The following is a 21,763-nucleotide window of genomic DNA, read 5'->3' as shown; positions in this document are numbered from 1 at the left end:
TCAAAGTCAAAGCCTTTATTAAATGTTCCTTCTTTAAACAGACTGCATTTAATTCCCCCCTTTGTGTTTGTGATTTCTAAGGCTGTTTTAAATACTGTGTTTTACAGGGATTTTCAGTCTTCAGAACCGTCAACAAGCAGCAAGTTAGCAGTACACAAAAACAATTCCGGCTTCACAGGGTCTCTGGAGAAAACAACAGTACTTCAATACTGGAGTTTTGGCACAGACCCTGGAAAGCAAATAGATTTCACCAGAGTTTAAGCCCGATGTGCTCTAGCCACATCTTACAATTGGCCAAAATTTATCAGTATAGATTAGTATATCTGTTTCTTGTGCATTATCTATTTCAGAAAGGGGACCAAATTTTCAAATTTCAGCTAACGTGGGTCTAATTAAGGCTATTCTGGTATATTTGATACTAAAATACTCTCTGGGAGTCCTCTTCATGAAATCCCATCAGAATTAACATTTTCAAAAATGAAAACATTTAAAGTAGGTGTTTGGAACTGAAATGCTGATGCAGCGGCCGGGTCAGTGTTGTCTTGTCTTCGGGAGCTTGATTATCACGTCAGTATAGTGTCATCTATCTGTTCATCGGAGTCAACCTGGCCAGCCAGCTTCTTAAGAGATCTCCTGCAGCTTTCGTTGAGAAGCTCCAAGCTGGCAGCATCTAAAATCTTGGAAACAGACTGTGGAAGGAAGAAAACACCAAATTATCGATTCCTTATGACACGCCGTTCAAAATAAGAACAAATTTAAGTGCCTTACAGGGTGTATTTATCTGCATCTTTGAAATATACCCAAAGCCTTTGTCTGGTTTTATGATTCCAGACACGAGAACCAAACCAGCAAGGGGCTTAGAAGAGAGGTCTGGATATTGTTTGTACAAAGGAGTATTCCATCCATCCTAAATATACTCTCACCAGTACTGATAACACTGCAATAGGATGATAAAAGTGACAAAAGCAATAAACAACCAGTCTAGCTAAGGCAACTACAGCACGATACGGCTTCAGGCATTAAGCACAGAACGTGTGAAATACCTTGACTTCAATACCACCGCACTGTATGGTTGTGCAGCATCACAGAACTTGCATACTTGTTCAAAGCTTACCGTAAGAATACTAATGAAGGCTTAAATGCAAGCAGGAGCATCCCGCTCCATCTATTTCATAACAGACTGCCAGCACGTTCTGAGACTCCAGGCAAACACTTAAACATAAGCAGAGCCACGTGACACAGCCTGCTACCGAGGGTTATGTTTTCTTCTGTCTCATACCTCAAGCACTTGTTCACCCGCTCTCATCTTCAGAAGATTAACAATGGCTTGGTCGCTGTAGGCTCTTACACTGGTGTTTTTGTCTTTTGTGTTGTCCAGAAGTGCTTTGAGAATTGGTTTAATTGTCTGAGGATCCAGTGCAGGACGATGGTTTTTATTTGCCCACCAGATCATTTTTTCTGCAACTAACTTTATGTCACTGGATGAGTTCTGGAGACACTGAAGGAGGCAAAGTTGGTTTTAAGTTTAGATATACCAAGGACAAGGTATTGAAAGCACAAGTTTACCTTTTTTTTCCTAATTTAAGTATCTTAAACTACAAGAAAAACAAGTAGCCTTCAATACACAGGTATACAAGAGCGAAACGTTATCAACAAGTTTGACTAAACTTATGTGTAACAGTAAGAGTGAATGAAACCTTGAAAACAAGACACTTAGAAAACAAAAATGTGGTTGTTGACAGAGGTACACATTGCTCTTTCAGCTATCAGGAAATGACAGGGGCCTCTAACTGCAGCAAAAGCTGGCAGTACCTCTGTAAAACTCACCCCATTTCTGCAGCAACTGCCAAGACACTGGTTAGAGTGCAAGCTACATTTCAACTGTGTATTTCATTTTGATATTAAAAATTTAGAGATGCTTACTTTTGATTTAATCTCAAGGCATCAGAACATGAAAGCTAATATCTGAATGTCAACTGCATTATTAATATTGTGATAAAGGCATTGTGACAATTGTGATACTTATTTTATATTTAAACAGAATGCTATGATACAAATTAATATATTTCAGCAAAAAGTCTGCTTTGAAAAACAATAGTCTCCATGTCAACTTGCATTTATGACAGATTTTCAAGTAAGTTTAGAAGAAATCCAAAATGTGAAATGTAATACATTTTTATTTACAATACAGATGACAGATAAATTAAAAGGCAGCAACTCACTCGCTCCAGCACTACCCCTCACTCTGTCTTCCCTTATCTTTCCTAAGGCATTGAAAACACTCTCACGTTCAACGTTCAGATTCTTTCTGCCCTGAGGGATACTTTCATGGGGAAAAAAAAATACAGAACAATGGAGAAAGAAAGGAATTCTTAGGTAGATTTTCAAATAGATATCAATTGAAAAGAGGAGAAAAAGAACACTAACGTCAATATTCTCTTTCCTTCCAGGCTCTAGGAGCTAATCCCATTCAAAAAAAAGAAGTCAAAAAGTACTGATGCAAAACCAGGGGGAAGGTAAGGAGTTGGTATTTGACAGCTTTCTAACAAAGCCCCTTTGATCTGTATCAGATTTAAAAAAACAAACTGAAATCTGCCCCCCCCCATGCTTTTCTTCCCACCTCTGTCAGCTATTTGTTACTGCAAAGGGAAAAAATTATTCACACTGAATCAAAGTTTACCACAGAACAAAAGTCAAATTTCCACATTACAACAGGGATGGAGTTATTGTGTTCACAGCTGCGAAGCGGACTTGTAAAATTATTCTGTCTGCTTTAGAACAAAAAAGACTTATCTAGATTTCCAGCTATCAAGGGATTTAGAGCCTCCAAAAATAAGGCAACCGAGGTTTCAGCTTTCATGCTAGGTTACAATACATTAATTTTACAAAGAAAACCACCCATGAATTAGCTGAAAGAAAGACTGTACTACAGTGGTTAAGATCAGAGGAGAACAATGCCAGGTAGCATAAAAATTCTTACCTTAATAAAGAGGTTGGAAAGTTTTGGAGGCAGGTTCCCTCCTTCTTCCATGTGGTACTTCATAAGAAAGCCCATCCCTCTGATGCCACTAACTGCAATGGGTATCTTCAACATAGAAACAAAAATTGATGTTATTGATGTTATTACAGTCGAGTTCAACAGCCTTTATAAGTAGGCCCATAGTTGCATGGACTTGTGAGCTTTTGCAAAAGGCTAAACATATCCTTCAAAGAACTGCAGCATGCAAGGCATGAAAATGATGTAACGTTAATGGATAAACAGGATGAAAAAACTCACGATGTTGACTGTGAGCCACCCAGAATGACATGGCAGCCCCCACACAGCCCGCACGTTCCCTACACTACATTATTCATTCAACTCTGTGTTTAAAGTCTTCCTTCTAAATTGAAGTATTTGTTCGTCTTGTAAACCTGGCTTGTGAATGAGAACTTTAACAGGGCAACAGAAGTGGAATTTACTCCCAGTGAAAGTTACTGTACAGTTGAAAATTAAATAATCTTCATCTCAACGGAGACCAGGAATCAAAGAATCAGAACAATCATGCAATTCCACTATAAAACTGCATCTAGCCAAGGGAGAACATTCAGATTACGTTTTTAGGCTGATTTTTTTTATTCTATTTTTGTAACACTGTGAACCTGTGTGCCTTTTGAAACTACTCCCACAAGCACCTGAACAGAACTTGCCCTTTCTCAGGCAGCACTTACCCTGTCAGCAGTGGCATTGCTGAGGATCATCTCCAGAACGCTGTTATAGTATTTGGGGGAACACAGCCTATAAGGAGCAACATTTACAGCCACTGAGAGGGCCAGGCTTCGTCCATGTCTCACCATCCAGTCAATTCCAGAGATGTCTGCTAGAAATGGCAAAAGAACTGCCTCTAAGAAAGGCTGCCTGTATCCATCTGATAAAGCATTTGTCAGCTTGTCAACTCGCTTCTATAAAAGCAGCATTTAAAGCAGCATCTTCCTCCTTCCACTCCTCCCAGTGAGCCATATCAACTGTACTATAACACAACACCTCTATCAGAGAAGAACACTCTCTGGGCAGATATTGAAACCCAACACACTGACTTTCTACCACTGAACTGGGTTTTTCTGACGATAATCACATGTAATCACACCCACATCACTTAGTGCATGAAGAAGCTTGCTGTTGCAATTACATAAGCTATGACACCAATAAAATTGTTACAATAATCTGTAATTCAGAACCAGCTAGCAGATTCCTTTTTTAATTCCATAGAGCACTGTAACTCCCAATCACAAAAAGTTCCTACAAAATTCATGCTTCTGTCTAACTAATAGGCAAATCAGTTAATTCTCCAAAAGCATCTGAAGCCATTGAATGTGGTCTGCAATAGCCATAAGCCAATCTGTGATCAGTGTCATCAAATGAAGTGGAACAGCCCTCCCCATCATCCCTTCCTGAATGTACTGTCACCTCCCATTCACTGTGCATCAGCACTAGGGAACGGCTCAGCCATGCTGGTACTTGCATCAACTCACTTTAACACAGATCCAGAAAAAATACGGTAAATTGAAGTTACAATTGTCACCTTATGCTCGATGATGTACCAGAGTGTAAAAAAGAGCTGCCATGAGCAAAGAAAAGTACAAGGAAATCTGGAGATTTCAGTTTAAAATAAGGAGAAGGAACTTGAATAGTCACAAAGTTTTCAAAAACCACTGGCTAAGAATATATCTTGCCCTGCTTTTCAGACTTAGTTCTAGTTACGGTGGCTTCACCTACCCAGCAAGTGCTGGTGGAGAACAGTATTGAGCTCCTCTTCCGACAGGAATGCACACAGTTCTGCTAAGCAGCCAGCTGAAGCCATGCGGGTGGCATCCTAACGAGGAAGGGAATGGAAGAGTAACACTGATTGAGCTCAATCCACATCAGAGACAAGCAGTAAGAAGAGCAAGTGACAGAAGATGACAGGAAATAAAAAAGAGAAGGAGAAAAGAAAATATCAGTAGACACACTTTGTCTCGTACTACCTGTGTATTTCTGTCATTTTGCAAGGTCTGTTGAACATAACGGAAGCCTCGCATCCAGTCAAAAAAGCCAGCAGAGATTGAAAAATTACAGGTCTCGTATAAATTGTGACTTGTGAAATGGAAAAGTTATAAAGATGAAAGTGAGCATTTTAATTAAGAGTTACGTTTTGATTCACAGTCTAGAAAATAAATATTACTTCTAGCCATCTATACATAAGCTTATTGCTAAGATTTTAATTAAAACTTCCACACTTTTGTTTGTTCGGCTTTGTTCTGCATCTATAAATATCTGCACTTCTCTACCCTAAAACTAAGAATCCAATGGGAACTTTTCAACTGTTCTATTTCTAGCATTCCAACAGTTGTATGTCTGTTTGCACATATTGAAACACAACAACATTACCTGATTATTTCATCTCACAGATGAGACTGTTGCTATCTGCCATATACACAAGATCATACATTAAACTTGGGAGAGTTTCTAGCCCATTGGAGAAAAATTACAAAAAATTCCTAACACTGAATGATAAACCCCATTTGAGAGCCTGCAAACACATGCTTATAGCAAAGGTACTGGAGGTTCTCTCAGAGATAAGAAAGCATACCCTGACTTCAGAGCTGTCTCATGCACGTTGGTGAGGAACTGCAGGTCAAATCCACCTGCATGGTTGCTAAGGAAACATTAAACTCACAGGCTTTCAGAGTTTCAGAGAAGTAATTGCCTGGGGATCACTAGTTCTTGTACCTGGCTCTCAGTTAACACCATGAGGCTCCCGCAAAATCAGTTTTACTGACCACATTCAGTTTACCGAGTGATGTCCAACTGCAATGTTTCTTTATATAAGTTTCTTTCCACTCTAACAGTTAATAATCTTCCCTGGAAGATTATTTTAGAAAAGACTTTTCTTAGTTCTGATTTTCAATTTAGAAATCAGACTGTCTACAGCAGGGATCCTTTGCAGCTGTCCAAAGCAATACCTCATCATGTCCCAGCATCCCGAGAAGCACCGTGCTGATGTTCTTCCTAATTGCGGCATCTACTTTTGCACCAGCTCCTCGTGTTACAAACCGCAGTGCTTGCAGCATTGTGTCCCTAGAAGTGATCACAATGTACCATCAGAGATTGCCTCTCCCATCACCCTAAAGAAGAAACTGAGCTCTGGACACCTGTAAGAATTCCTTACACAGCTATTAGATGCATATGAACTACAATTTAGGAGATTCATACTCTCTCCACTGATGAAAACTCCATGCTAGAGTTTATTCCATGTTTGTATACTTGTGTCTCTCTTACAAAATAAATATCTTTGGACTATTCAAAGATTTAAAAAAAAAAAAAAACCCAAGAAGTTAATTTCTTAGGAATCTTTATGTATAGGCTACAAGAACAGCTGCATTACTTCAGGTCAAAGTGAAAATTGATACAGCCTTGTATCTGAAAGCGGGTTGCAGTGAGTTTAGGGATTGCAGAAGAGAGAAGAACTGGGCAGATGCCAAGCAGCACCTCTCCTGATAAGATGCTTTTGACCCACGATGTCCCTATCGTCCACATTATTGGTTTTACAACTCTTCATTAACAGTAAATAAATCTTACTGTCAAAATCAAGGGGGGGAAAGAAAATAATCTCAAATAGCTATAGCACATTCATCCTAGCCCCTTATCCACAATAAGCAGCAAGGCCTGAGATTCCACCTACAGCTTACCTGATGGCAGAGTCATCACTGGAACGAATTCCATTCAGTAGCTCAGTAAAAAGAGGATCCACTTTTACGTGGATAACAATAAGTTTACCAAGAGCATCAGCAGCTTTAAGGCGAACAGCACGGTTTGAATCTTGCAGAGCTTTGGTGAAGGTTGTTTGCAGTTGAGGCAAAAATGGTTTCAGGGCAATCTCAACCTTTAACAGAGATAAAAGAAGGAAAAGTGATAGAGCTGAGTATGTAACCATGGCTAGAAATCAAAGCCTGTAAGCAGCCTGACTTCTGCAACAGTTAATTATCACAGTAGCAAATAGCCTTTACTCAGATCTAACACACTGCTAAAACAGGAAAAACACAAGATGATGATTTACAGTGAAACATTTATCCTTTTCAAATCTAATTATATTTCCTGTAGATGGAAATACGAGGAAGACTCTAGATCATCATGGATGTTGTTTTCTTTACAGAGCACTAAATAAAAGCCCAGCTCAGTTCAAATGCGTAAGATGATCATCTTTGGACTTAACATTTCACAAAAAGGGTGGACACAGGAGAGAAATTAACTACATGGTAGTTTTCGATTATGTGAAAGTGAGAAGAGCATTTAGCAATTTTTCTAAGAGGTCCAGCGACTCAGCTGTTGGGAGAACACAATCCAGTTCCATTGCCATTCTAGGTATTAGATCTCCACCAGCCGATATCCTAGCTGTATTAAAATGAACAGCAACAGATTTTCTGAAGGCTACCGTAGAAAATGTTCACAAACTACAATCAATTACTTTGATTCTTACCTTGGCTAAAAGAAGACTTAATGTTTCAAGCAGAGCCACCTTGACATTCCAGCTGAACCGATCTCCCAAGATCCGAATAAGCGGTCCAGTAATGCTCACTACGGATGGTTTAAGAGCTTCAGCAGAAGTCAGCTTAATAACCAGCCCTAAGGCCTTTGCTGCTTCCTCCTTTTGCTCTGGATTACCAGTTAGAACACCTTCACGCAGCACCAGAAGTATAGAAGTCACTCCCTGTCATGACAGTTAGATAAAAAGCTTAGAAGCTAAGATGCAAAAAATATTTATCTTATTTTTGCTCCTGTTATATACCAGATGAACAAACTTAAGACAGTTTCTCTCAGTTTCCTGCTGACCTTCAGCTGCCTGCTTCTACATTTACAAAGCTACTTTTATTCAGTTTGATTTAATGCATCTATGCCTTACTAAGCCAGCTGCTATGAGGAAAGTGCTGGTGGATGAGGGAATTTTTAAACCATAGAAATTTGGCACAGAAGTCCAGCATTACTCCTCCACAAAATGCAGCCAGTGAGTATGACTTCCAGGCATAACAGAATTGTCAAAGATCTTGTCACAAAAAGGAGTTGTCTGCAAGAGCACCAGTAACCTACAAAAAGTCTCCCCAACACAGGGGTTTAAAATGCTACAGTTTCAGTATTTCTACTACCATGACATAGTATCAATCAGTTTCCCCCCCAAAATGGGATAAGATGGTTGTGATTGAGTCCATTTTTGCATCACATGCTCATTTTGATCCTTTACCTTCTTAGGGATACAGAATCCTGGCACATGCTCGCCTTTGGCCTCGTTCCCTACAACCCGAATGTCTTTGTGTAGGTCCTCAATGAGAGCAAGCTGGTTCCCAGCATCTAATTTCTGCAGGAGAGAGAGGTAAGACAAAGATGAAGTAATGTCACAACCTACAGTTCCTCCTGAATTCCCAGGTGTGTCATGAGAAGACACCTGTTTCCCATCTCTTCTTAAGACCTAACTATTCACAGACAATGCTGATGTCAAGCTCCTCATACAACCCTCAAACCTTTGCAGCATTTGCCAACATAAATGTAGTTTAAACAAGAGATTCAATTTAGACAGCATTTTACCAGTTAATCTCCACTTTCTCCTTGCCAGCCACTACCACTGTAATCTTTTTAAGCTGCCTCTTACCTTAGTGATAGAATTAAGTGCATCCCAGCTTTCATTCAAAACTACAGGATTGGTATCATTAAATAAACGTATCAAGCCTGAAACCAAGTTCCTGAGTTGACCAGTATAGTCTGCTTTTGTCTTGGAGCAGTAGATATTCAGAATGACAGCTGCTGCTTGTCTCATTCCCAGGTCAGGGCTGCGGGTAGCTTCTAGTAAATCTTCAGTTATAATTCTTTGTCCAACATCATCTTCCACAGAAAGGATTACAGACTGGCAATTTGCCATTTCCTAAAGAGTCCAAATTAACTGTACATTAGCTTTCAAATAGAATAAAACCAGAGTTAGCCCCAGGTTTCCCTGTGTTATTCAGAACTTCATCTCTTAGAGAAATGATACAGCGTACACAACATACACCACTTGCTAATCTTTTCTTTTGGAACAGCTGGTTGCATTGCCTTCAAAAGCTCAATTCTGAACCGACTTCCTACTCCTATCTCCATCCATAGGCTTACTTAGTAACAAACATCAGGGAAAAAAAAAACCAACAAAAAACCACTATGAATGGGTCACCAGTCCTGCAGGAGAGAGAAGTACATAATCAACTCTCAAAATTCAACAAGTGACCTGAAAAGTTGCACAGGTAGCTTTACAGCTACAGAAGGGCTAAATTCCAAAAATGTTAGAGTAGCTCACTCTGCCCCATCTTATTCACCCTCAGAGACTGTGGGTCTTACCAGGTATGATTTTTTAATTAATTTATTTATTTCTAACTTAGGTAGTTTAAGTCTTTGCATCACAATACTAATTGCAAGCACAGCTATAGGTACATTAGAGGCAAACTCTGGGCTAGAAGCGGAGCAAACAGGCATCTGCAGCAGAGAGACAACAGGACTCTATCCACAGCATTCTCAATTCACCAGCCTGTGTACATCTATATGCAATCACAGCTCCAGAATGTTCTCTGGAGTCCAAACAACAGATGTTTCTGAAAGCAGTTTAGAAGGAGCGCCACATGCAAAATAGGAGATTTTCTCCTTTCAGCCCTTTAATCTCTCAGTCTTATGTCCCACTAATACGTACAAAGTTAACCAGACACGCTGACAGTTTTCCAAGAATAAGTAAACTGAGAATTGTATCTTCTTTAGGCCAAAGAGACTTCTTTAAGGATACAAATGGATTTAGAAAGCGGATGTTTTTCAACTCTCAATATGCCACCAGGCAAGAAGACTCTGCCTGAAGAAGTGAGCGGACAGAATTAAAACACGCAGTCTGTAGATCTAAGCAATACAGACTCAGTGCTGAGAGGTAAACCCATACTATCTTCAGGAAACCTGTCATAGCAGAGAGCTGAGCCATGCTACTTACCAGTTGCTCTTCACTAGTCCCCAGCTTCTCTTTCAGCGCAGACATCATAGCAGGCAGGATGACACTCAAGTGCCGTGTCAGAGCATCCCCTGCCACCGATGAGAGGAAAGCTAGCACACGGGTGTTGACAGGGGGAGCAGTCAGCTAAAAACCAAAAGCAAACAAAAATAAAAATGAGACAAGCAGGAAGTTTCTTCAGAAGGAATCTCATGTCATTTATAGCATGAAAATGTTTTAAGTATGAGTGCACCACAATGGCACTGTTTTGAGCGCAGAAATATTTTGGCAGATTGTTCCAAAGAAAACTGGTAGCAAAAACAAGAAAAAGCACAGCTTTGAAGTTCAAAAGTTGTTTTCATTGTACCTTTGGCACCAAATAAGGCAGTACCACACGGCTCTTGACAGCCATAACTTGTTTAAGACCATCCACAGCAAAGTCAGATGTCTCTTCATTATCCTAGAGAGAGAAAAATAAAACATGGGACATGATTTGTGACACACACAGTTAATCCCCTGTTTCAAGTGATAACTCACCACGTGATCATGTAACCAACACTTATACAAGTCCTTCTACCTAAAAGTGTTTTCACACTATATAGCTAAAACCTAAGCTGAGAAAAGGATGTGGCATATCAGGCATGGTGCTCAATTTATGGAGGTGACGACTGCAATTCCCTAGCAGAGCCAGACGTAGCAATTCTCAGGCCTGTGCTTTAGCCACAAAATTTTCCCAACTGATGGCTAGCATGACTCCACAGAGGAGACAAAATAGGGATGGGCATTCCATAGAAGATCTGCCACTGCAAGCTTCCTTCTCTTTTAAGCTAGTTATTCAAAACCTGTCCCACAACTTTATTAAGTTGTTGATTTGTGTTGAGCAATGCTTACCAGCTGCTTCAACAAAAACGGCAGGATATCTTCAAGAGCCTGATGTCCAATTGTTGAGTGCAACTGTTCAAATGTTTTAGCTGCAGCCTCTCTCACTTCTTCCAGAGGGTCACACAAGGCTTTTCTCACTGTAGGCACAAGGGACTCGGAGAAAACCAGTACCTATATACATAGAGATAAAATTGCAGATTATCTAAAGCACAATGGACAGTTCCATCTCAGTAAAATAGCTAAAAACGAAATTTGCAAAACAGAAACTATACCACTGTTTTCTTGAAATACACTGGAAACAAAGAAAGATTAATTAATTTGCAGTGTTCTAAGACTACCTTGAGGTGTTTCCTATAGCTCATAAATGTCAAAATTGTGCAATGTTTTAAATTTACCAGTAGATGCAAATACACGCATTTGCCTCAATAGCAGCTCACATTAGATATGAGCCTTGAATTGAGTCCATAGAATAAGCCCAACACTGTTACTGTATTTTTGCATCTCAGTTGCAAGACTGTAGCACAAACATCTAGGAAATGGCAGATTTCACCTTCCTCATTTAACTCACCGCATCCCTGCTGGTAGATTTCATTATCTCACTCAGCCCAATGCAGACTCCTTGCCTTTCATCATTCTTGTCTGACCTTAGTCCATCTTCCAGAATAGGAATGATTTCAGGAAGGATCTTCTCTCCTAACTTTCGGACAAGGTCTCCTAATGTCCTTGCGGCAACCTGTTAATTAATTTATTTAATTAACTATTTTCCTCATTTATAAAACTTAAGAAGCTGAACTTCGAGCAAATATTATTTTTTGACTATAAACTACTTTTCAAAGCACAGACAAAATAATAGCAATGGAAACACTACTAAAATAAGTAGCCATAGAAAAATCGTTTTACTTCCCCCAATGCCTTCAGCAAAGAATTCAGATAGCCTCAGACCAGTTAAATTCATAGCTTTAGAATGACTCAAAGAAAAGAATGATCCTGAGTTCTTCATTACTTGACAAGGTCGCCTGCAGAAACGGGAAAGCATTACTCAGTTCCTCACCGTTCGCTTATCTGCACAAGTACTGGCCAAGAATTTCAGCAGAAGCCCAAAGAGCGTTGGCAAAATCTCACGCAGCGTGCGAGGAGTGTTTGAAACGACGATCTTCCAAACGTGCAAAGAAGCTTGACGCACTACCAGCTGCGTGTCAGAGCGGCCCATGTACAGCCCTGCCAGCACCCTGTTCCTCCTCTCCACACCGAGAGCATTAATAATAGCCTGAAAAGAAACATACAAAATTGTATTAACCACTCCTGAAATTTAGAAAAAGGGACAAAATATATGTTTATTCAGTAAGTCTGTCCAGCAAGTTTTCCAAGCTGATTAAAAAACGGGCACAACAGACAAGATCAGCTTTACCTTGTTTGACTGGGCTGTTCCAAAGTTGTCATCCTCCGAGGCAGTTTCTGTGGTCATTTTTCCAGTGACTCCTGAGATATGGAATAAAAGATCTCCAAGGAGCTGAACTGAGCTAAACCTGGCAACAAGAAGCATGCCAAGTGTTACAAACAGGGTAATCAGACAGTTCGTGTCCAAATACAGCAACACGTCAAATACAGATATGAGCAAAATGCAAGGGAAAGAGCTATGTCAGCACTGAAATGCTGCATGGGCTGATAGGTAGGATCATTCTGCCTACATGACAGTGAAGCAGCATGCCAAAGAGAAGGGGAAGGAATTAATTCCAAACCAAAAGGGGATGACAGAGTATCATAGTAATGTATCAAGGAACAGTGTGGACTCTAAAAAGGAACGAGATATTGACAGGTATCTCTCTCAACCCCAAAGACATTCACCTGGGATAAGGGCACCCATCAGCACTCAGCTGACACATGCCTTTTAGTACAGCTAATTTCTGAGCAACTGCTATTAGCTGCGAGCGCTCCACTGCACATTTCCATACACAGGAGAACAATAACTTACTCAGCATTTTGAAAAATGAGAAACAATATGTTAGGACTAAATGTTGCCACATCGACAGGCTTGGAAGTGCTTTTCAGAGTCACTCTAAGAATTAATAACCTAGTAAGAATACATTGCAAATATCAGGAAACCTGATTCACGGCTAGCTGGGCTTCTCAGACTCAGAGCTACACAGGCATCATATTCAATCCACAAGCAGAAAGAGCCATCTGCTTTTGCTTCATAGTAGGTCTCTGCATTTTTTGAGGAATATCAGGAAGTCTGAATGGCACCATTTCTCCAACTGTGGCAATGTGTGTGGATAAGATGGCTGTCCCCTACCTTATCCTCCACAAGTCATCAAACAGGCCATCCTCGAGCTGTGGCAGAAGCAGTGCAATGGCCGTCTCTGCATACATACTTATGATTCTCTGGCCAGCACGCAGGGCAGTGTCCCGCACAAACTCATTCTCATCTGCCAGTGCCTGAACAGAGAGACAAGTGTCTGTGAAAACTGTTTTTTTGTGGGTTTTTTTTTTTTCAGCACAGTATACAAGCAAGAAAAACAAAAGGTTTTTTCTCAGCCACAAGAAGTAAATGAACTGTAGAGCTGTGAATGGACAAAGGTGCTTCCAAGAAATCACTGCTGACCACAGACAGCAAGCAAATCATTTGTAAAAGCAAATCATTTATAATTTAAGTATACTTTTTTTTTTAGTCCAGAAATGCTGGAAAAGTCTCTGCATGCCTTAGAATTACTGGACATGTTGCTTAAAATACACCAGAGTCTTCTTTTTATCCTCTAATAAATAAAACCCTTCAGGTTTCTGCTACCTACCTTAAGGATACAAGGGATGATGGGGCCAACATAGGGAATGAACTTGTCTCCAAAAGTAATTGGCAGGTAGTTAAACATCATGATATATCCATCTCGTACATGTGGAGCAATATCCACCTTACTGGCAGTAGCTACAATCTCTGGCATAAGTTTCTCCAGCTTCTCCACCCCCAAACCAGCCATAACTTCAGCCAGACCTGGAGAAAAAAAGCAAGTAACAGAGCTGATAAACACAAGAAACACCAAGCTAATCCATTTTAATAGGGGAAAGCCTGAGCTCAGCATTCAGACACAGTTGTCCTCACCTTGAGCTGCACCAGATCGGTCCACTGAGCTTTGCTCGTATGTCAGCGTCTCCATCAGCCATGGCAACAAATCCTCAAAGCATGATTCTCCCATGCCCTTCACCATGGCTCCCAGTGCCTTTGCAGATACTGTACGCACCTAACAGACAAGAGAAACAAGAGATTTGCACAATGCTCTGTCAAAGTTACTAAGACTGAGATGTGTCAGCCTGATTACATTTCTACAGATGAGGACAAAGCCTAGCATCGTGGACTGAAACACTAACTGTATTTGTATCAAAAGACTTACTTCAGGTACAGGATCCAGCAGGGATGCCTTCAGTCCAGGAGTCACACTGGGTAGGTAAGGAGCCAGATCCTGAAACAAACAGCGCGAAGAATAAGAACTAGATTCCAGATGAGAAAGGAACCTAAATCATCTTTACGTAAAGGGTATTTCAGCCCCTTGTTATTAGCAATCATCCTTAACATCCTCAGAGTTTTAATCAGTTCCTTTTTAAATCCTGCAAATGAGGACATTTAATTGTTCTTTAAGTACAAGACACAACGCCAAAGTGCAAACCATTCAAAACCTTTTTGATGCTTGCTCATAACCTACCACTTTGTGTCTAAGGAAAATCCAACACTCCTGACATTTACACAAGGTTTAAATGCAGAGATTATCAGCACAAAAGTTAAACACTGTCCTTTAGCCTACGCTGAAGTTGTACAAATACTTTTTAAACAAACTCAGGATCCATTTGTAAGCAACAGATCTTTGTTTCACCGGCAGAGGTTGTTTATTTGTTAAGATATTTTGTATATGGCATAAATCAAAAGACTTTTTTTTGCAGGGATAAATCTGGTAATACTCAGATGAGCAAAGTACCAAGTTGACAGTTTCAAGCAGCTCAGAATTTTCACTGTACTTATAGCCACTTTCTGTTCATTTACGTATATTTAATTAAAGAAGCTGCTTGGATTCTAGTACTGTCTGCCTTAATAACAAAATTTGAAAACCAAAGAAATCATCCCTCGTGCTTTCCACTTAGCTTCTACGTGGTAAATACAGCATACAGAGAGCTTTTTTAGTACTGTACCTTCTGATCAGTCAAGGAGTACATGTTCCCAATAATCTGGGCAGCCATTTTCCTGGTGTCCGTGGAACGATCTTGAAAAGCTCTCTGAACAATTGGCATAATAAGTGCTAAGGATGGAGCGTCAATGAAATGGACAAATTTGGTATCCAGTAGCGTCTGCAGACACTTTTGGGTCTTCCTGGAGGGGTCAGTGAGAGCATCCAACAAGACTGGAGCAATTGCTGAGCATTTTTTAAAAGGAGAGAAAATGTTTTATTTGTACATGAACCAGAAATGCACATGAGAGTGAGATGGTGTTCTCTCACAGGTTGTCTTACATCCTTTTAAATCATTTAGAAGCATAGGAATGGAGAAAACCCTATCAATGTTAAACGACAAAGCAGAAGGGAGTATTCAAAAATCTTTAAAGCAGACAGCTGTTGTGAAGCTTTCATGCTATACTGCTCTATGAGTAGTTTCATTTCGATAGAGGTTCAGATTTAATCCTAAATGCAATGAAGATAAACCTTGCTGTTATAATCTATGGTCATGTCAGGACTGCTGTTTGCCATTAGATACAGACAGTTCTTACCAAGGATCTCTGGATTCCTGATGACAGACCCAATCTGCCTGAGAGCTTGCTGGCCTGCATTCTGCACCTTCACATGAGAATCTGTGAGCACTTCAGTAAGTTTTGGCACAATATTGGGTAAGCAGGAAGAGAGTTGTTTGGGAGCACAGTATGCCATAGCTCCCAGCAGTTCCACTGAGCCTGTGCATAAAATACGCAAAAAGAAAGAAAAAAAATCACGAAGTAATACACAGCATTAAGAAGAGGTACAAACAGATGATCACATTCACCTCAAGCTCAAGTATACAAGTGGTCTGACCAGTCAGAGAACACACACAATGGCTGAAATGCACTAAGTCACTCTGTGCCACTTGAAAATAAAATATCATCTGCTTGTGTACTAGGAAAAAGAAAGCTGTGGATGGGAAAGAAATATCCACTTTTTGAAACACTGCTGGAGAGATGAGAGATAAAAAAGTGCTTCTTGTATCTGCCAGGGGAAGAGGAATTTGCCCAAATGTGTCGGGAAACTCATTTATATTTCTAAAGCTATAAGTTTCCACTCCCCTAATGAGACAGTAAACTACCAAGGTCATGAGTAAGAATAAAGGAAAAAGCAAGGAGACTGACAGCAAAAGGAACTGTGAGCTACTCTCAGTCATGTCAGTCAGATATTGGTCCCTACCAGCTTTGGTTCTCCAAGATTCCTCTTCTAGTGCTGCAAGAAGCGATGGCAAAACCAGCTTCACTCCGTGAGTACTCAAGTTGCTCATCACTGCTTTGGCACAGTCATCTGCAGCCTTCAAGGAGAAGAGAACATTTATAAGGTGTGTCACAATACGTGTTTTCCTTCCTCCCTCAAAGAACAACGGGAACAAAGCCTTCATGTAAAACAGTGTCTAAAGAAGCTGGCTGTGTTCAGTCTGGAGAAGAAAAGGCTGTGGGGAGACCTCATTATGGCCTTCCAGTGGTCATAGGGAGATTACAAACAGGAGGGAAATCAACTTTTTACAAAGGTAGGTAGTGATAGGACAAAGGGGGAATGTTTTTAAGCTACAGGAGGGAAGATTTAGATTAGATGTCAGGGGGAAGTTCTTTACAGAGAGAGTGGTGAGGTGCTGGAACAGGCTGCCCAGAGAGGCTGCAGATGCTCCGTCCCTGGAGGTGTTAAAAGCCAGGTTGGATGGGGCCCTGGGCAATCTGATCTCCTACCTGATCTAGTGGTTAGCAACCCTGCCTGCAGCACGGGGGTTGGAACTTGATGATCTTTGAGGTCCCTTCCATCCCAAGCCATTCTATGATTCTAATGGCCATTGAAATAAGATGCTTTCAATTATTAAGAAGATCAAGTTATATTAGTGGTGTTTCAAGGCATATGTCACCTTCTTAATTTGTCCATTATAAACAGTATTCATATCCTCAATTTCTGTTTTCTCCTAACACTGCATGTTCTCAAAATTTGAGGTCTCTTACCTCTCGCACGTACTGGTTCCCATCTCCAAAACAAAGCAACAAGTGAGGTAGCACATGAACCACATAGGGCTCAAAGAGCTTTCCAAGCATGCTGCAGAGCATCTCGAAGGCAAACAGAGCCCCTAAATAAACAAAAAGGATCGTCAGAAGAAAACGCTTGATTTAAAGGGTATGGGAGGGAAGAGAAAATACAATTTGCTAGATATCTGTAGAATTCCTCCAGAAGCACTCAAGATCCCACAAACCACAAAACTCTTGCTTTCTTGTACTTCCGGCTAGTGCTGTGTTGGAGATTTGTGGTCTCAGAAAGGACAGCAAGAGGTCTAGTAGTATTACAAACATATATCAGTCCTCTGAGTCCTAGTTTAGGTAAGCAAGAAATAAGGACAGGAAACATTCAGCAGCAAAATCTAAAACTAGGCTCTGAAACCCCCCTCTGGACCAGCTGCAGCAGAATATGTAATGTCTCTCAAGAGGCAGAAGCAACACACACCTAGCAACACCTGCCTTTGAAAACAGGAGGAACCAGTGCAAGTATATTGTCTAGGACCAGACAACCTCCCACCATAACATAAATAGACCAATTTTAGGACACTGTACACCAATTAATGGCTTCATGACAGACAGTCCCCATTTCCTACTCTGCAAACTTTTGTAAAAGAAGTACAGAAAAAAAAACAAATACAAGGGTTCAGGTGTCACCTGATATAATCGCAGTGGTAGTAGAAATGAGAGAAATGTGAAGCACTCAGAAGAAAAAGCTCTTGTCCCTTACCCTCCCGCCGACGAAAGTTCTTCTTGTCTTGGATAGCATCAGTCAGTGTGGTCATCATCTCCTGCTGCTTGAGAGAAAGGATGCCAAGGCCTTTCACCAGGCCTGCCAGTCCGTAAGCTGCACCTTTGCGCTCGGCATATTTATCTGATTCTAAAAGCAGCTGCATTAGCTTCTGTATCATTCCTCCCGCGTCCTCCTTAATTGCAGGCACCAGTGGTGGTAGACAGCTTGCCACTGACTCCTGAACCTGTAAAACAATTCACAATATCAGATCACAAAATGTTCATAACTAGTAACTTCCTCCTGGACCGCACCTACAATGAGAACTTTCTGTCTCTAGAGCCATTTTTCATCTCCCTGACATCACAGTGTTAACCTGCCTCTATGTGGAACGAGGGAACTCCTCCAAGAAGGTACCCACCTGCTGAGATGGTGTGGACAAGGCTGCAATCAGTTTGCCAACAATTGGTTTCACTTTAGGGTCACTTTTGTCCAGATGTTTTGCCAGTGAACCCATTAGAATGACCACACTCTGCCTGACAGCATCATAACTGGCATCATTAGGAGCATTTTTCAGGAATTCTTCAAACACTGGCAAGAGAGAGTTAACATTGTCCTGAAAAACAAAACCACAGAACTTGCCACTAGAGTCCACTCAGAATGCGATTTGCTATGCTCAGTGGACTTGTTTGTTCTTCTCTGAGCCAACAAACCGAACAATCAGACAGTGTGTACAGTTCATTTAATATGTCACATCACATAAAATCTTGAGCCATTCTGACAGGCAACAAATATTTCCTGCTAGAGAGAAGTTAGCTCTTAAAAATTAGATCCCCAAACCCGTCAGCACAATGTGCTGCCAGAAGTAATGCAAGTTACCAGGCAAGCTGCTAGCCTAAACATCAGAGCCCGCTCTCTTGTTTGCTGTTTCCAAAGAAAGATCAGGAAGGTAAAGCAAGTCTCTCACTACTTTTCTAAGAAACAGAAGGGAAGACTGAATATTATGAAAATGCTCCACTGGACTTCACCTGTAGGGAGAAGTCATAAAGGCAGCTGTAAGACACAAGTCAAAAAAAAGGCAAACGCTGAGCTTAACAGGAATGTAGAGTATTGTCCAAAAGAGGTGACTGGCACATATGAGGAAACCACATGCCAAGCAATTTACATTCCCTAAACCTCCTTCATTTAACACATTGCTGGAGAAGGGCTGACAGTAAGGAAGGAGATTTTCAGTTCTCTGAGGGACTTCAGTTGTTTTGCAGTTTGATAAAGCTAGCCATCAGCAAGCTCTCAAGTTATGCTTCCCAGGAGGCCAGAAATGGAAATCTCAACCTTCCCAGAATTAAAAGATCCGTGGTATGATTTCACTTCTACTACTCTAGTTATATGCCATATTAACTCCCGTTAATTCAAGCCTATTTTTTTTTTATAGCAGTGACCAAGAAGAATCAGTCTTAGTCAACACTAGTCACCAACAGAACATCACTGAACAAAAAAAATCCATTCTGTATGAAAGGTTCAGATGTTACAAATAACAACACCCTCCAAGAAAAAAAAAAAATAGTCATCTATGGGCTCCAGCACAGTATTTACATTTTCATTCCACCTATTCCCACTGCTAGAGAAAGAAGTGTTCAGACTTACTTTGCCATGAGTGTTGAGCGTTGAAAGAGCTGCATCTAACATGCACTTCCTGACTTCAGGATTGCGATCATTCAGAGCATCCGGTACAAAAAACTGGAAGAGTGGCTTCACCTGAGAACTGTCCAGATGCTCTGAGAGCTTGTTAAGGGCCAAAGCAATGCCACACCTGTAAAGATGTTGAGTTGTGTGAGCTTACTGACCTTCGAAAATATTTGCTTGTGGTCACAATCACATTTGCTATCAGTAGCTCATTACAGAAATTAAGACAGAGACAGTGTGAAATCAAAAGGCTTCAGAGTGTCCAAGCAACATGTATTTTGTTTCATAACCCCATGCTGCAGGTTCCCAAAAGGACAACAATCCTTCAGCCACATAATGGCCACTATGCTGACTAAGCATTACAGATACTCAGGCCAACACATAGACACTTATCTACTGCTGAAACGTGTACACGCTGTACAACAGCATACATCAGCAATAAAGAAGAGATTAACTTAAGAGAGCAAACAAGACGTTCTGCAATTAGACCTGTATAGGGCATGGAAGTAGACAGAAAGTAATTATGCAAACTGGAATTTGTTCCGTTCATGAAGGCTACCACTGCTGCTTGCTACTCTTGAAACAATCAACAGCCCATACAGAGGTGAGAATCCAGTAAGATAAGACAGATTCAGAGAGACTGATAGGGTAAGACTGTTCTTACCAGAAGGGCACAGAGAAGATAGCACCCAATATTTTGATGGAACTGAGAGCACCTCAATTTGGTGTGTGCAGCCTGCTTGAGGTGCACAAATATTCTTTACCAGAAGGAACCATGAAAACAGCAAGTTAATAAACCTGCATGTATTTTATTCCTTGAGCTTTCCTTTGTTTATACGTTGCCAGACTGTGTAAATAAAAATCTGGAACACTGCATCTGAATGCACAGGAAATGATGAGATAAACCCGAAGATAACTGTACCTTGCTTCCCACTGGTCAGGTGGTGATTCAGATATCACTCGTCCCAAAGCATCCAAAACTGGAGGTGGCCTCTGCAAGGAGGAAAATTTCATCAGAATGCCTTTTCCAAGGACACAAACACAGAGGATGCTGTGAGGCATACTTGCAATGCCATTTTAAAAATACTGCACAGAGGTATGATACCACTAGCAAAAAAGCATGAGAAAAAGACAAGCAGAGAGCTAGTTCTGCATCAAAAAGAGCCCCTGCGGCTCTGTGCCACAGCCTTCCTCTATCACCTAAAGCATATCAGCCACCTATGCAATGTTGCCACTGCTTGCTGGTAACTTGAGGACCAATACATTTAAGTTTGTGATAAGCTGAAACATAGCAACAGAAAGCTTCACATATATCCTCAGGGCAGACAAAGGGAAAAATGATTATTGAAAGATAAAAAATATAGCACAAGCTTGGGCCTGTCAACCCTCTGGGACAAGCATACTTACATAGAGCTTCTCCTGGTAAATCTCTGTAAGTTTATTCATAACCTCTGCTGCTTGGTTTTGATACTGAGCTACAGCTTTGGAAAGAGCTTCGGCACCTGCTTGTCGCACTGCCTCTTCATGGTAGATGACATCCTTGATCAGCAGAGAACAGAGGTCAGGCTGCAGTTCCAGACCCATGGACTCCCACAACCTGCAGCACACATGAAGAGGCGATGAATCACCTTTCAGGCAGAGAAGCCACTGCTACGTGCAGTATAAGGCTAACCTAGAGCAGCCCTCCACCTTTGGGAAGCAAACTCCTTGCCTGTGAAGCTTCACAAGGTAAGCAGTAGGGAGATCTAACCAGCCACAAAAAACTCTCACCTCTCTGCCAGCTTCTGAATCTCATCTTCCACATCAAACTTTACTACCCAAAGGCGACGCAACAGATTCAATCCATTCTTTTCATCACTGTCTGGAGTTGGTAGAACCATTTGTAGCTCCATCAGTCCCTGAATTAATTTACAGGAAAATCAGTGTAAATAGCTGATTTTAGAAACAGATGCTTTAAAACACTTAAAGCTTTACCAATTCATTCGTTAGAAGTGTCAAAATTCACGTCCACTTGTGCAGCACATTGCCAGTGCTGATCAAGGACATCCTGTTGTGAATAGCTGAGATGAAACAACTTAAAAATAGCGCTCCATTTGCAATGTGCAGAGACACAAGTAGGCACTAGGCTGTGCTCTGGTGACTACAGTCTTTTCTGCTCCTATGTACAAAGAAGCTAACTCAGGAGAGCTGAGCAGAAATTTGTTTCACAGCAAAAAAAAAAAAGAG

General features: G+C 40.9%; 1 protein-coding gene across 1 annotated transcript in view; it reads right to left on the bottom strand.

Moving 5' to 3' along the window:
- GCN1 (GCN1, eIF2 alpha kinase activator homolog) overlaps positions 1 to 21,763 on the bottom strand; it is a 39,882-nt gene continuing 18,119 nt past the window's right edge. The window contains exons 29-58 of the mRNA XM_021413075.1: positions 21,308 to 21,435; positions 20,945 to 21,134; positions 20,460 to 20,530; positions 19,499 to 19,664; positions 18,276 to 18,470; positions 17,855 to 18,101; positions 17,080 to 17,201; positions 16,292 to 16,406; positions 15,628 to 15,807; positions 15,057 to 15,277; positions 14,267 to 14,335; positions 13,978 to 14,116; positions 13,673 to 13,869; positions 13,177 to 13,319; positions 12,292 to 12,409; positions 11,935 to 12,150; positions 11,452 to 11,616; positions 10,893 to 11,054; positions 10,369 to 10,461; positions 10,005 to 10,148; positions 8,658 to 8,927; positions 8,253 to 8,366; positions 7,494 to 7,724; positions 6,706 to 6,899; positions 5,980 to 6,094; positions 4,754 to 4,850; positions 3,709 to 3,857; positions 2,981 to 3,085; positions 1,280 to 1,498; positions 1 to 689 (exon numbers count right to left, since the gene is read on the bottom strand). Coding sequence (XP_021268750.1) covers positions 564 to 689; positions 1,280 to 1,498; positions 2,981 to 3,085; positions 3,709 to 3,857; positions 4,754 to 4,850; positions 5,980 to 6,094; positions 6,706 to 6,899; positions 7,494 to 7,724; positions 8,253 to 8,366; positions 8,658 to 8,927; positions 10,005 to 10,148; positions 10,369 to 10,461; positions 10,893 to 11,054; positions 11,452 to 11,616; positions 11,935 to 12,150; positions 12,292 to 12,409; positions 13,177 to 13,319; positions 13,673 to 13,869; positions 13,978 to 14,116; positions 14,267 to 14,335; positions 15,057 to 15,277; positions 15,628 to 15,807; positions 16,292 to 16,406; positions 17,080 to 17,201; positions 17,855 to 18,101; positions 18,276 to 18,470; positions 19,499 to 19,664; positions 20,460 to 20,530; positions 20,945 to 21,134; positions 21,308 to 21,435 — 4,701 coding nt within the window. The 3' untranslated portion in view covers positions 1 to 563. The remainder of the gene's footprint in view (positions 690 to 1,279; positions 1,499 to 2,980; positions 3,086 to 3,708; positions 3,858 to 4,753; positions 4,851 to 5,979; positions 6,095 to 6,705; positions 6,900 to 7,493; positions 7,725 to 8,252; positions 8,367 to 8,657; positions 8,928 to 10,004; positions 10,149 to 10,368; positions 10,462 to 10,892; positions 11,055 to 11,451; positions 11,617 to 11,934; positions 12,151 to 12,291; positions 12,410 to 13,176; positions 13,320 to 13,672; positions 13,870 to 13,977; positions 14,117 to 14,266; positions 14,336 to 15,056; positions 15,278 to 15,627; positions 15,808 to 16,291; positions 16,407 to 17,079; positions 17,202 to 17,854; positions 18,102 to 18,275; positions 18,471 to 19,498; positions 19,665 to 20,459; positions 20,531 to 20,944; positions 21,135 to 21,307; positions 21,436 to 21,763) is intronic.

The sequence above is a fragment of the Numida meleagris genome, chromosome 14 (assembly GCF_002078875.1).
Source record: "Numida meleagris isolate 19003 breed g44 Domestic line chromosome 14, NumMel1.0, whole genome shotgun sequence".
NCBI lineage: Eukaryota > Metazoa > Chordata > Aves > Galliformes > Numididae > Numida > Numida meleagris.
This window is presented reverse-complemented; position numbering and strand designations above follow the sequence as displayed.